A 15,500-nucleotide genomic window follows, 5' to 3' on the forward strand; every position below is an offset into this window, starting at 1 on the left:
GTTTTCAATGGTTGATTAAGTTCTTTTGATCTTTAGATTTGAAAAAAGTAAGAAAAGACAAAAAGGTATTCAAAAGCGTTTCATTATGGATAAAGGCGAGGAAAATGAAGTTGATGTACTTCGAACAAGAGCAAAAGAGTATTTCATCAAGCCAGAAGTTGTGAAGGAAAAACCAAAACGAACACAGAGGAATAAAAAGTTTTTCAATTGCAAAGAGCATCACAAACTGCCACAAGAGTGGACAGATGAATGTAAAGATTGTGATACCTGTGTTAAGTTTGAGATGTTGGAAAGATTACCTTTGGGTGTTCTACCAAATGGCAAGGAAGTGTTGGAATATCTATTCACCACTAAGATGGTCAATATAGGAAAGAATGAGAATTTTGAAAAAACCGTGGCAAAGGATCTTGTATTGCAATGGATTTTTTGCAATGTTTATCCAAAGAACTATCGAACAGTGGAACGTGATATTAGAACATTATCAAATGATTATGACTCATTGAAAAAGAGAAGCACTTCAAAGAAATCAGATGATTACTGGTCTAAGTTTGAGAAATTCAGCAAACAGCTTAACGAATTGTTTGACATAATTGGTAAGATTTTCTTTTATTGTCAGTGTAATTAATTGCTAGGGCAAATTCTTTCCTAGCTGACAGTGATATCCAATTCAATTCTTCGCAATCTTTTGTCAAGGTATATAAGTTTAGTTCAATCAATAGACCATAAATTATAGCAGCTTAAAGTTTACATTTCAAATTGATTGGTGTTAAATTTCATTTTAAGGTCCACAAGAAAGGTTAAAACAACAAGAAACAACCTGGGGAGTCAAAATGTGCCAAGATGACTGGACATTTTACAATAACCAAAAACAAATCCCACGAGAAGGGTTTTGTACCAGTTTCACTGATAGACAATGGGAAATCAGGTATGTTCCTTATGTTTATCAAAATGAATCATCCTGTGCCTAAGTTCAGGAGTTGCCATAAAGCACTTATGGTAATAACCGGGAGGGCACATTGCTATTCATTGTAAATTAAAATTCTAAATTGTTATTAGATTCAAATTTTTATTACAGAATAATTCCAGCGCCCACAATTCTAAATACAAATTTTCATCTTCTAAAATTTAGCAACAACCGCAAATTGGAAAGAATGAACAGATCACTTAACCAGTCATACCCTGAAGATTATTTTGAAAAACAAGATGCTTGTTCTGATGAAGAAGAGATGGATTGTGAAGACTCACTTGATCCAGACTTTAACCCTGAAGAACCTGAAAAGAAACGACCAAAATTTCAATATGTTCCTGTCTATGACCATTCCAATGATGATCCACTTCCATTTGAGTACAGGCATATCCGGAGTGGCCTCCATAGTGTTCGTCCAGAGTACTACATCTTGATTGAAAAGTTTATATCAGTCTATCATATGTCTTATGAGCAAGCTGAGGCAGCTGTAAGAGAAACCGCTAACGATCTGTTTGACAGAAAGAAATATGGAAAGTGGAAATCCTACAGCAGGGAACAAGATATTGACAATAATACACTACCGATGAAGAAAAACTATCGTGTCAACTCAAAGCTCTTTGAAGCTATGGCTTTGAGTCTACTTGTTGAAGATATAATGTTAGATGAAACAAATAGCACATGCATCGTTTATTCCTATGATGGGTCAGGAATGAATAAGGTTGGCAATTATGTTGTTCAATCTCTTTCGATAAATGGAGTTAGGAGAGCGCTCCCAGCATTTGGTGTTTTTACTGAATCAAAAGAGACACTTAAGGATTTACAAATTACAACATTTGACATCTTGTCTGCAGCAAGTAATAGAAAATTCTCCAAGGAGAATATCCTGAAGAAGGTTAGCTTTGTGATGTCTGACAGCACCGCTCACAACTTGGGTGTGATAGAATCAGTGTGCGAAGAGTTGGATATTGAAGATGTTCCAAAAACTCTTCTATGCAACGTCCACCCACTGATGATGTTCGATCGGAAGATCAGAGAGTTGTGCCAAGAAATTCACGATCACCTTGGTGGAAAGAAGTTAGCAGACTGCTTTTATGTCGATGTAGACTTCAGAAGAGAATCTTTCCCTATAAAAGCTGTTAAATGTCTCTCAAATTTCATCTGCAAGGATTTTTCTGCTAAGCCCTGGAACTACAGTACCCATTTTGGAGAATTTATTCAACCGAAGGAAAATGTTTCACTTTCCTTGAAAGATTCACGATTTAATAGACTTCCTGTGTGCTGTATAAGGTTGAATTATTTGATTGATGATATTGCTGCCTATCTTGAGAAGTACTCCGATATCCTTAACAACATAGCCATCATCGATAGAAGCTTTGTTCAAATGGAAATCTTGAAACCAATATTTGCTGCTATTGCTTTACTCGGTATTTATTAACAGTTATTTGATTTTTTTCTACCAGATGGCTCATTTGACAAATTTAGGTACATTAAATCTGTTTTACAGAAAACACACTTTGTATGAAAATGTTATATTCATTAAAAGTAATTCATTCACCATTTTTCAAAAATTGCCTTTACAGGTATACACGTGACAGTACCATACCATTCACTTCTCATGACGAAAGAAACAAACTACTCAGCTCTTTTATCAGGCTTTTCGCAACTTTACAAGGACTTGACAGAAATTGATGCATCACTTTTTCTTTCACTTGAGCGTGTGTGCAGTTTCGCATCTGAAGACATCTTCCAGAGCTCCCTCCCAAAGAAGCAGTTCCTTCTACACTCACTTGAAGAGACAATTACGAAGTATCCGAAGGAAATCGAAAGGTTCATTCGTATTGCACTGGAAAAGTTTGCAGATGGGTTTCACCACCAAAAGGGTGCTATTTTTGGGTTTGGTAAGGATGCAGATCAGAAAACAAATGTTTTCAAAGTTTCAAAAGCAACAACAGACCAATTAGCAAAGCTAGACGCACATGTGGATGTCCATAACATTGGCGAGGAGAGAAACGTTGGTAGCTTCAATTATGCCTGTACTGCCCGAGTTGGTTCAAGAAATTTGGAATCAGCATCTCGAAAAGTCGTCATGAAATCTTCTGCAGATGTTTTGGAGAGAGTTGTACCAGGAGAATTTAGAAAGTACCAGTCTCAATCAAAAGAGATTGAATCAATCAAGGTAAATTGGAACACGAAGATGAGACAGATGCAGGAGAAAGGTTACAGGGAAAAAGACCTGCTAAATGCCAAAAGCGAGGAGAAGCGCCTGAAGGATTTGCATTTTTTGAAGAGTCAACAAATACCAGGGCCATTTACATGTAAGGAAGATGTTGAGAATTTCATGAATTCCTGTAAGGAGAGCACAGAAAAAGTTGATCGTATGTATAAGGAGGTGAGATATGCAAAGGCTAGTTCAGGATTTGGAGACAACAAATCAATGTTTAGATTGAGGCAAAATGGCAAGAGGTTGAGTTCAAGGGATTATCAAGATGGGTTAGAAAGATATTTTGAAGGTGCCAAAGCAGCTACCAGTATCTCGATGGCAGATCTTAAGAGCATCCTCAGTGCTTTGGAAGGTAAGAGAAAAAGAGTTTGTTGATTGTTTTAAGAGGCAATTTCAAAGTTTTAACAAGGATGTAAAGCAGGGTCTCTTAGTTTTTCTCCCAGCATTTTGATAAAAAACTTATTGGAAAGCCTGGGAAAGCTTGTGATAGAATGAATAGTTGAGTTTGACCTAAAAATAGTCAAGTTTTCCACCTTTGTGTTTTGTTTATTTGTAGAGACAACGTTTGGTTCAAAGCAAATCGAAGGGTCCAATGATGCAGAAGAAATGAATCCAGAAGTTAACAAAAAGTCTGTTAGAAATAGCAAACAACAGAATGACAACAAGTTTAGTTCAGGGATGCACGTGGCAGCAGCTTGGCTAAAGGATGATAGTACTGAATATACATGGTATTTAGGTGAGTTCAGAAATATGGAGCTTTGGAAAGATTCCCCTAGATTCCCCTTATTTATGATTAATTTGCAAATTAAACAATCTTTTTCTCTATTTATCAGGTGTTATAGAATCAGTTGAAGACTCCTTAGTACGAGTTTCTTACTTCACACGTAGAGACAAATCTGGGAGCCAGTGGACATTTCCGGAAGAAGCCGACATCCAGGATACAAAATTGGATCAAATTATTTGTAAAGTTGATCGAGTTGCCTATCAATGCACCGTGAGGATTAGATGTCTCATTGACAAAAGTGTTGCAGATGGCATCACAGACAAAATGAATAGAACTTTTAAAGTTTAAAAACATTCAGTTGCTTTGAAATCAGTAAAACATATATAACACATTATGTATCTACTTGAGTACAATTACATATTTTTCTAAAACTAACAGAATTTTCAGTTTTCACATTTTTATTCAAATAAATGAGTTCAAGAAAGCTACCATAACTTTTTCTGGCTTGATTTTTGACCCCTATTACTAATGATTTTTGGAATCAGCATCAAATTTCTGATAATTTGATATGCCACATGACTATGTTTTGAGAAGGTTGGTGTTAGGCTATTTTTGGTCCGGCCCCGCAAGCAGTACCCCGCAGAAATGGGGCCCGGGGGGACCCTGAAAAGGGTCCCCGGTCAAAATTTTCGATGTTTTTCTTCTTTTTATATAATTTGGCAACTTTTGTACATATGCCACTAATTGTTTATTTCTAAGTCCCCTCCCTACCTATAGGGCTGTTGAGAATCACTAAAAGAATTCACTTAAAAACACCAAGATAATCTTTTAGTGCACTTTTAAGTTTGTGTTGCCCGTGACGGAAAATCCAGGTTGGTGTTTAAAATTATCTTTTCTCCATAACTTGTTCATCAATCAACTTGATATTTATATGACATGTTCAAACAAGTCATCTGATGATATTTAGCTATCAAACTTTAATTTTAGACTTAGTCATACCTTAGAAATAGTCAAGGGAAAAATATTAACAGATTTTTTTTCAAAAATGTTTCATTCCAATTGTTTTCCAAAAATGTCCATCTTTTTTAAACAGTGCTAATATTTCAGTATATATATGATTTTTGATCTTGGAAAATACATGCCTTAGGAAAGATGTAATAACAGTTTTGATGACAACATGTTGAAATAAGATGAGAAAATATTTTTGTGAATTTTACTGTTTCATCAAATTTTGGGCCAAAATGGGCCATCTATTGACCTTTCAAGAACCAATATCTTTTCAGCACATTCACAAAACCCTGTTATGTTATATATCATTGAAAGATTCTGAATATCTAATTTTCAAAATTGACAATTTTGTTGGGTGAGAGCTATAGTGCTTTAAGTAGTTTTTTCAACAGCTGGGACAAGCTTTTTGCTTATTGCTGATGGCAATTCGGCCACCATTTTACTGAACCAATATCATTTGATTTGACAAAAAATTTGTTTTGATAACTCCACCAAGTTTATCAACCATACTTTCTGTCATAACATGTCACAATAACTTTCACTGATAGCGTGCCCTTTTTAATTTTTTTGACTCTTTTTTGTTTTCATTCAAAATGACCGGAATGACCGGATGCTGTTGGAGAATTAGAGAACGCCCGCCACCCATCCGCCTACCGTGAGTGGTCTTTCAAAGATACAAACTAAAATAAAAACAAACCTTTTGCTATGACGCAATGAAGATACCAAAGTGTCAACTAAACTGAGATATTTGATACACTGAACCAATTGAACCTAATAGCAATAATTGCTTCTTATACAAAACATAATTTTTTATTACAATATTGTTAACGTTTTAAACACGAGCAACAGATTCGAAATAAGAGAGGTAATTATTTTTACAACTCACACTTTTTTGACATTATAGTCATCTTGTTAGATGTTTTGTTTTGAGAGTTCTTGCAATAGTTTATTGTTCAACTTGGAGAGGGAATGTTTGTAAACATAGAATTTTTTTTCATAGCAGTTATTTGGGGGATCAGATTTAGGCAGAGCTGTCGGATTTAGGCAGAGCTGTCGGATTTAGGACCACTCACGGTATTGCCCAATGGGATTAAAAAATAGCGAGTTTGTAACTTGCTGTGCGAGTGACAACAATCGCTCCATCGTTGTGCCACTACAGGTTTTTTTTTAGAAACTAGTTTTGTCAAGCAGTAAAATGCCTTAAATGTTTCTTACATGTTTCTAAATTTTTTGACACAATCAGCCTATGTTTCATGCAAAGAAAGAAAAACATTTGTTTTGATTGGAAGGTTCTTAAAGAAAACCAAATCAAAAAATGTTGTTTTCTCATTCTCAGCATGTTTCTTAGGTCTTTTTTAAAAAGGTTTGAGCTGGTTTTTCAGCTCATCCAAGAAGCAATCTCATGATATTCATCTACAAATGAGAAGGTCTTCCTCGTAGATTTTTTGCGTTTAGATAACCTAGTGACTGGTGAAAATATCCTTTAACAAGAGGGCTGTAGGGTATTGGAAGATAAATGAGTACTGAAGAACCATTGGCATGCAAATATGGTACAATGCTTCAGTCATTTTGCAGAGGACCCATTAAGATATCATTGGTGCATAACTCATTTATTCTGGACTGGACTAGGCCAGGGGTGTAAGCTAGGGCTAAAAAATTCCAAAATTCTCACCGTTTAGGATTGTGTCACTCAGATCAAAGTCCATAGTCGAAGCTTGAATTTAGTAGGTCTTTACAATGGGGGTCTTGTGTTAGAAAGGATGTTTGGTTGTGGAGGATGGGATTTTGCCATATTTTCTGTGGCACAATAGTTACTTGTTCTTTTTGTGGCATGTTTTTTGATTGGTTGTTTTAATAATGGGTATTGTTAATAAAAAGCTTGTGATTGGTTTGTTTGGCTTTCAAAAATTTCATCTTTCTAGGTCAAATGGAATAAAGGAGATTTGCAATGTGTCAGTGACAATATTTTTATAAAATAGAAAGGTAGAGAAAATTTTAGAAATTTGCAAAGTTTGCTTACATCTCTTGATGTACCATTTGGTATGAACGGCCCCCTTTGCCTCGAAGTCTACATACATTTTGAATGGTCCCACAAGACAATCTGCCACCTAACATCAATAATATTTTCATCATCATCATTAACTCTCAATATATTTATCCTTTTTGTCACAGGGAAAAAGAAAGCATTTTAGTATCAAAATATTAAATCAGAACTGAAAGATCTACACATTCAAGATGATTGAAGATGGTATGTAAAATTAGTATCAATAAGTATTAGTACATGACTGCAATTATCAGAAATACGATAAAAATTTCAGACAATGTCAACCCAAACCGATTACCATATCGGCACATAAAGATCTGTCAACACTGTCTTCAACATGTTATTTTTTAGTGCTTTTACTGCCGATCTGTTTTATTAATTTCACGTTCTTAATTACTGATAATGGACTGTAATGGACTACTGTAATGTTAATGCATAACACTCTAAAAACAAAACTTGGCTCAAATCTGCTCAAATTCGTTTCTTAAAACAATTGAGCTGAGAAGACTTTAGAAAAAAAAGTTAAAAAATTAAAAGTCTTCTCAGCTTTATTTTCAAACGATTGTTTGAAGACAAGATACGAATTCGAGCAAAGTTGTGCACTTTTTAAGTGTTATGCTTATAAATGAGAAAACATTAACATAGCCAATTACAGTCCATTATCCATTGGGTAATCAATAACGTGATAATCAATAAAACAAAACAGCAGTAAAAGTACTAAAAAATATATTTTCCCGAGCCTAATCCGTGTTCTCCCTCTCAAAAATATCTTGTAATACACTGAATTCTTTGGAATAGACTAAAAATGGTTAGGTCGTAAAAAAGATGTCACGGAACCCCAGACTTGGCCCCCTACTATTTGTACTATTGAAAACGATCAAATTTTAAGTATCGTAGGCAATAGAAGTTGTATTTCAGATACCCTAAAAGTAAGTCTAGTAATGACTTTTTAAATAGTAGTCATTACCAAATTGATATTGGGTAGACTACAGTGTATCCCAAAAAAAATAGAGAATTTTTATATAAAGTAAAATCCTCAAAAATCATCATTTTAAGTGGGCATAGAATGATTGAAAAATAATATAAAAATTCTCTGTTCAGTCGATAGGATGTTCAATCCAAGATGATTGAATATGTTTTGGAGATTTTAAAATATTAATTCATAGAATTTTGCATAAAATTTCGAGGATTTTATTTTATATAAAAATTTGTCTGCTTTTTTTGGGCCATACTGTATTACTCACTGTAACCCTTCTTTTGATTAATCTACAGATGATGTACCTCCTCTCGAAGATATGACAGAAACAGTTCAAAAGTTGACGCTAAAGAAGACAAATAAAAGTCCATCAATACCAAAAGCTGAATTCCTTGAACCCGCCAAAAGTGAATTTTCAGTGAAAAATGAAAGTGTTATCAAAATCCTTGGCAAAGATGATAAAGAGGGCAATCAAAAACCATTCAAAGAGAAAATGGTAACCGACTAAAGTTAAAGCATTATGTTATAGAGTTTTTCATTTTTTGTTAAGTTACGTAGTTCCGCCATTATGGAAGCAAACGTTCGATTTGTAGAGACGATCCCTTACGCAAATCGAACGTTCGCTTCCATAATGGTGGAAATTACGTTACTTAACAAAACACGAAAAAACCTCCATAAGTTAAGTAATAGGTTAAGTAGCTTCGGAATGAGAGGGTAATACAACCCTTTCCTGGCATGCTTGTAAGATTGTTAATTTTCTCAGTAGTATACTCTCTTACAATGCTTTCATTTAACCAGGATCTGCTCAAAAGATAATGGGTCTGAAGGGCTAAGTTTTAATGGAATTTCGCTTGGTAGCAAAATCTAAATTTCTTAGAAGTGGGGCTGCAATAAAATTTGCCAGAAATGACTGTCCAACTTTATTGTTCATTTTTAGGAAAAACAAAGTACGGTTAACAAGAGTGCAAAGACGAGCATTAATTTTTGTGGATTTCAAAAAGGCTTCCTGTCAGGTGAAAGCAACAAGAAAAGCACGCCTGCTAATAAGCCAAACAAAGGCTCTACACCGGGTATGTACTTCAAAATATAATTATTTTTTTTAAAGAGATGCAACTCGAGAAATTTTAATTTCAATGAGGGTATTTAATAGTGATGTTATAGCTTGCTTCGGCCTCCGAGAGAAAAAATGTTTTCTTAATATCTTTATTCATTATGAACAGGGGTCAAGGGTGATTTTGACATCACGAAGGACGAAAAATCACAAAAAGATTCCAAAGTCTTTACTGAAGTTCAAGATGCTATGAAAAAACAAATACCGTTATTGCAGTCACAAGGTAAAATTGTCTTTTCCAGAAATTTTTCGTAGCCCCTGTTGAGAATATCTATTTTTCAAGTTTCACAGTCCCTGGATGTCTAGCTTAAAATTATAGACCCCCAGCCTAGATATCCGACCTGAAATAGTGGATAGAAAGGGATGAGGATATCAATGCATTCTGTCCTGTACCCCCTGAATATCCTCTCTCCTTATATATATGTCCTAACCCCCTGGATATCCAGATAGCATTGAAACTCCTGCCTGATATTCTTAACAGGGATATTGTCTTAGAGACAATGCTCTTGATGATATCAAAGTACTACCATCGTCTTTGCTAACCAGAATTAACAAAAAAGTAATTTTCTACAATCAGGCCATAATACAGTCGACTCCCGGTTATTCGAAGCTCCAAGGGGGATAAGAATTTACTTCGAATAACCGAAAGTTAGAATAACTGAAAAATTCGTTTTCCCTTCAGATTTTTAACTAAATCCAAATGGGATGGACTTTTCTGATAATCAAATAATTGAATCTTTCTTATGGGATGAGGGGTTAAACACGTTTGCTGCCGAGCCTTTTCAGAAATTAAAATTTGACCTCTTGGAAATTAAACGAGTTTTGCTTTAAATACCTTCAGATTGTATACAATCAATTATGCAATTATGGTTCGCACCTTCTACAAAAACAAAGCAAAAGTGACCGGAAACACACATTATAAAACTTTATATCGCAAACAAAGAAATCTTGTTGTAAATTTAAATAGGAAAGCAAAAAGAAAGTACTTTCATGATCTAGGGACATCGCAAAGCTTTTGGAAATCAGCGAAGCCCTATTTTTCTGAAAAGATCCAAAATCATGAAAAAATCTTTTTGCTTGAAAATTCAAAACTGATAGACGATGAAGCCACCATCGCTAAAATCTTTAACAACTTTTTTGTAAATATCGCGTCAAATCTTGGTCTAAAAACTTCAGATTCCAATCTTCCTACAGACCTTGAGATTGATTCGCTGTCGAACCATCCAAGTATTATACGCATCACTGAATCCATGTCTAAAAACAAATCTTTTTCCTTCAGTGATGTAAAGCCTGAAGACACACATCGTGTCATACTCAAGCTAAATCAAGATAAATCTGTCAGCGGTCCTTTCTCAGTGAAATTAATAAAAATGGTTTCTGATATACTGTCAGAACCATTATCAAAACTCATAAACCTTGCTTTCAATTCATGCAAATTCCCCCAAAGTCTTAAGAAGGCAAGGGTTACTCCTGTTTATAAAAAGGAAGACAAGTTTCTGAAGAAAAATTATCGACCAATTAGTATTTTACCAGCTTTTTCTAAAATTTATGAGAGAATAATTCATAACCAACTCTCTTCCTACTTCGATGACATTTTCGATTCAAGACTCTGCGGGTTTAGAGCTAAACACAGCACTCAGCATGCATTAATACAAATGATTGGTCAATGGCATCAAAGTCTTGATGGGTCCGGAAAGGTGGGGGCAGTTTTGATGGACCTGTCGAAGGCTTTCGATTGCATTGATCACAAACTTCTGATTGCAAAGCTCAAAGCCTACGCAATTGATACAAAGAGTCTTGAACTATTGAAAAGTTATCTAAGTAATCGCTATCAGAGAACAAAAATCGGCTCTGAATACAGCGAATGGCAAGAGATCACTCTAGGTGTTCCACAAGGCTCGATTCTCGGGCCTCTTTTATTTAATATTTTCATAAATGATTTATTTCTTTTTATTGTGAAAGCTAGCATCTGCAATTTTGCCGATGATAATACCTTACACTCGTGTGCTGAAACTCTTGCAGAAGTCATCTCGAATCTAGAGTTTGACCTGGAAATAATCTTAGACTGGTTTTTAAACAACTACCTTGCTGCAAATCCTGGTAAATTTCAAATGCTAGTTTTAGGAAATCAGAATATTCCTATAGAAATCACTGTCAGAAATGTAACTATAAAATCTACGAATTCTGTTGAGCTTCTCGGTATTACCATTGATAACAATCTCACTTTCGAATTACATATCAATGATCTTTGCTCTAAAGCTAGGTCGAGAGTCTGGAGTCTGAACAGAATTCGCAATTATCTAAATTTTGATCAACGAAAGTTGATATTTAACGCTTACATCATGTCAACATTTAACTATGCACCAATAATTTGGATGTTTTGTAATAAAACTACATATGAAGAAATCACCAAAGTCCATAAACGGGCATTGAGAACATTACTTTGTGATTTCATAAATGACTATGAGGTTTTATTGCAAAACGCCAAATGTAAAACGGTTCATGAAATTCAGCTTTGCTTTCTACTTTGTGAGGTTTACAAATCCGAAAATAAATTAAATCCAAAGTTCATGCAACAAATCTATATAACGAAGGAAATAAAATTTAACTTCCGAAACAAAGTTTTGATGACAATACCTAAGGCTAAGTCTCAACGTTTTGGAACTCAATCCTTTTTATTCCGAGGAAGCCTGATCTGGAATCAAATCCCAGAAAAAATTAAGCTCAAACCATCAATCGATTCTTTCAAATCCTCGCTGAAAGAAATAAACCTTACAAATGTTTGTCTTTGTAAAATATGTATATAAATTTTTTTATCTTAAGTATATATTCTTTATTATAGTATTGCGTATTCTCTACAGTTGGTATTAATTAGTATTTTATTATAACTATGTCAGACCAACATTAAATAAATCGGAAAATAAAATAAAATATACAAATTGACGCAGAATTTTACGTAAAACCAAAAATACAATAACTATTAAGCAATGTATGTAGGTTTTCAATCTAATGGACCACACTCTATGAACTTTCCAATTTTTTAGACTGGGTAACAGAAGACCTTCTAACAAAAATCATGCAACATCCGAAACTATCCAAACAATTTATGGACCCCCGTTTCAGTTCTGCTATCGAGAAATTTCAAAAGAATCCACGCGAAGTGATGGAGATGTGTCAAACTAACGAAGAGCTCAGAGAATTCATACAACAATTTTGTTCTCTTATGGGTGATCATTTCACTGGATTGGCTGATCAAACAGATAAGGTACTGTTTACTTTCTAATACAGGGTCCACGTCATTGAGTTTCAAGCCCGAAGGGCTTAAGGTGAGACTTCTGGATGAGAAATGAAACCACTTACCCATTTTCATGTCCCATTCAGAACGCGCGTAGTTTTTACACAAACGCTGGATTGAAACTGTAGTCCTTCAAAACAAAGAAACCGCTAGATACAATCCGTCGTTATGATTACGGCGCGTTCAATGTGCGTTTTGGATGGAAAATAAGTGGCTTCAATTTCTCTTGCCTGAGAAGGGTTAAAGTTTCGCCTCTAGCCTTTCGGGCTTGAAACTCAATGGCCCACGCCATGGTCTGGAAAGTGGAGCGGCCGAAATTAAAGGGACTAAGGAGGTGCAACCACGGTTGGCGCTAATGAGAGAATGCTTTGATTTTGACCTCCTTTAAAAATGGCCTTATTTCAGACTGATTTTCACAAAATGATGATAGTAATATTTTCAAAATAATTTTTCCAATAGAAAAAGTTAGCGGTGCCATGACTCCGACCCACACGGTGGCGTGGGTCCTGGAATATAATTATCTCCAAGTATTTCTCGTGTTTCTAACGACTGCCGTACGCTCATCTCGAAATTAAAATAATATTAATGGGCAGCCTTGGTTTAAATATATCCTTGCTTAAACACCCTATATTAAATATCTTACAAGTGTTTACACTTTTCTCAGTTTTTATAATCAAAGTTGACAACGATGTATTATATATAAGTTAGGTGAATTATTTATGAAAACGAGGCCCGCAACGATGCTATGTATCTTGTAAAAAGAATGTGATACTTGACACATTGCAGAGAGATCAAAATGATTCATTTATAAATCCATTAAAGCCAGATTATCGATATTTGAACTGAGGACTGAATCGCAATGAAAAAAACTGCTCAGATTTAGCTTAGATTTTCGAACGTTCGAATTTCAAAATATAAATAATCGTGCTGTTGTACTGTTTAACTCGCGGAAAATTTCAAATTCTTGCGTTTGTTCGAGTTATGGAGATTCCACTGGTTCCTAAGCTCAACTTAGTTAAGATGTTACTGACAAAAATTCTATTATTCATGATATATGCGCCACTGCGATGACTTCACGAAATTATGCAACTTTTCTGCTTTTTTTTTTCTACCCAATACTTATTCTATTGTTTAGGTGACGAATTGGGTGGAAATTTTAAGTTCTTAAAAGACTCTCCAGTGGCGCATATCATGAATTTAATAATTAAAATTGTTTTAAATCTTCCATTTGACATTTTTTTAAAGTTACCAAGAAGACCTGAATCAAATGTGTATATTGGTTTCAAAATTTCATTAAGTTTTGTTAATTAAATTTTGAAAGGCACTCTGACGGAGCCATGATAAGGGTCTTTCAAAAGTCACCCCTTTGGTCACCCCTGGAAATTTTAAATGACAAATAAAGAGACCACTTGAAGGGATCAATTGGTTAACTTTCAACCATTCAAGTTAAAAAGAATAACACATTTTTTAATAAGAACAAATAGAACATAAGTCTTTGATGGCTAAAAAAATATTAAGATAAAGTTAAGAACAGTTTAATGCTTTCTGTACTCTAAAGTACCGAATTTCTTTAGGAAATCGCACAACAATTTTCACGAAATGGGGAAAATAAAGAACATTTTCAAAAAATTTTAAGAAAGTTTTCAAAACTCAAAAATTTGACAACACCCGAAGGCTTCAAAAATCATTGAAGCTCTTATTAAAATACTTGTGCGCCCCATAAAGCTCACATTATTTACTACACGTTTTTTTATAAGAACAAACTGTATAAGAACATAAGGCTTGGACGGCCAAAATGTTAAGAACAAGTTAAGAACATTTTAAGGCTTTATGGACTCAAAAACATTCGATTTCTTAGGAAAATTGGTGAAAATAAGAACACTTTTAGGCTCGAAGCCCAAAAAGTTAAGGACATCCGAAGGCCTCAAAAATTTTTGATGTTCTTAAAAAAACGTGTATTCTTGAGAAGAATACTAATACTTTCGTTCATTCTAATTTTACTATTATGAAAATCAACATTCCAGTAGGGGATCCTTTCCGTGTCAATTTAAACCATTCAATTGGAAAATTATACCCTCATGTTGAGGAACTCATTCCCTTTCAAGGTGGTGTCCTCATATACTAATGAAATCCTAGGGGGTAAGTGAACTTTCGTACTGAAAGTTTTCCTCATGTTTTCGCAAATCGTCCCCTTTTTCAACTAATTTATTTCATTTCCCGAAGGGCCATACCCCCACCAATATTTTGCAAAGTAATTTTTTTTTACTTTAAAAAAATCTTATATACAGCACCTGACCCCGAGAATGTAGTAAACCCCGAGAATGTAGGTTTCTCATTTTTTAGCATTGTAGCCCTAACGATAGTTCAACTTCATAAAAATTTGTTTCAGAGCATACTGTTACATCTTACTGATTATTTCTGGACAGAAAATTTTAACTTGAATTAATTTTTTCCAACGAAAATCTGAATGGAAGTTGATTGGATATTACCCGAACTGAGACATTTTTTAAATAAATCCTCTCTAAATCGAAATCTATTGGAATTAAGTTATGATGATAGGGTATTTTCTTAGTTCTGATGAACTAAGGAAATGGGGAAAATAGTCCATTTCAATATTTACTGTTCTGAGTTAGATATTTTGACGAAAATGTTTGACCTAACTTTTGGGGTTAGTTGACCTACAATTTGGGGGCCTTTATAACCCGACATATAAAAGTCTGTCAAATTATATAAAACTTGTTTGTTGTACTTTTATAACATGAAAGTACTACCTGAGACATGATTAATATTGAAATTTTGAGCTTTTACGACGTGTCCCAGACCCGTTGGAGCCCCAGCCCAATCAGAAAATTTGCCTAAGTTTGGAGCAATAGAATTTCTATTCCAATTTGGACTTAAGTAGAAATTTTTGGACCCGATATGGGAAAAAGTTCCACCGGGGCTGTGAGGCAGGGGTGTTGTTACATTATTCACATATTTCAACACAAAATTTTCAACCTACAAAATAAAAACAACTTTCTTGTCTCTTCTTTTCGTCCTTCCTTTTACTTTTCCTCATTTGTAGTACGATGAAATTAATATATTTGTTAATTTTTTGTCAGCGTATATTTCTAAAGTATGAATTTCACTTATAGAACAATAATTTCCGATGAAT

General features: G+C 34.5%; 2 protein-coding genes across 2 annotated transcripts in view; both read left to right on the plus strand.

Annotated features, from left to right (window-relative positions):
* The first annotated feature begins 85 nt into the window (after positions 1-85).
* LOC136823893 (uncharacterized) lies at positions 86-4,297 on the plus strand. Its single transcript, XM_067080049.1, has 5 exons — positions 86-593; positions 784-925; positions 1,130-2,391; positions 2,548-3,282; positions 4,022-4,297. The coding sequence occupies exons 1-5, from the start codon at positions 86-88 to the stop codon at positions 4,258-4,260; spliced, it is 2,886 nt and encodes a 961-aa protein (XP_066936150.1). The 3' UTR covers positions 4,261-4,297.
* A 2,793-nt stretch (positions 4,298-7,090) lies between these two features.
* Positions 7,091-15,500, plus strand: part of LOC136823765 (uncharacterized) — a 56,454-nt gene continuing 48,044 nt past the window's right edge. The window contains exons 1-5 of the mRNA XM_067079935.1: positions 7,091-7,168; positions 8,237-8,436; positions 8,878-9,010; positions 9,161-9,274; positions 12,096-12,316. Coding sequence (XP_066936036.1) covers positions 7,156-7,168; positions 8,237-8,436; positions 8,878-9,010; positions 9,161-9,274; positions 12,096-12,316 — 681 coding nt within the window. The 5' untranslated portion in view covers positions 7,091-7,155. The remainder of the gene's footprint in view (positions 7,169-8,236; positions 8,437-8,877; positions 9,011-9,160; positions 9,275-12,095; positions 12,317-15,500) is intronic.

This window comes from Clytia hemisphaerica, unplaced genomic scaffold (genome assembly GCF_902728285.1).
Source record: "Clytia hemisphaerica strain Z4C2 unplaced genomic scaffold, Clytia hemisphaerica genome assembly, whole genome shotgun sequence".
Classification (NCBI taxonomy): Eukaryota; Metazoa; Cnidaria; class Hydrozoa; order Leptothecata; family Clytiidae; genus Clytia; species Clytia hemisphaerica.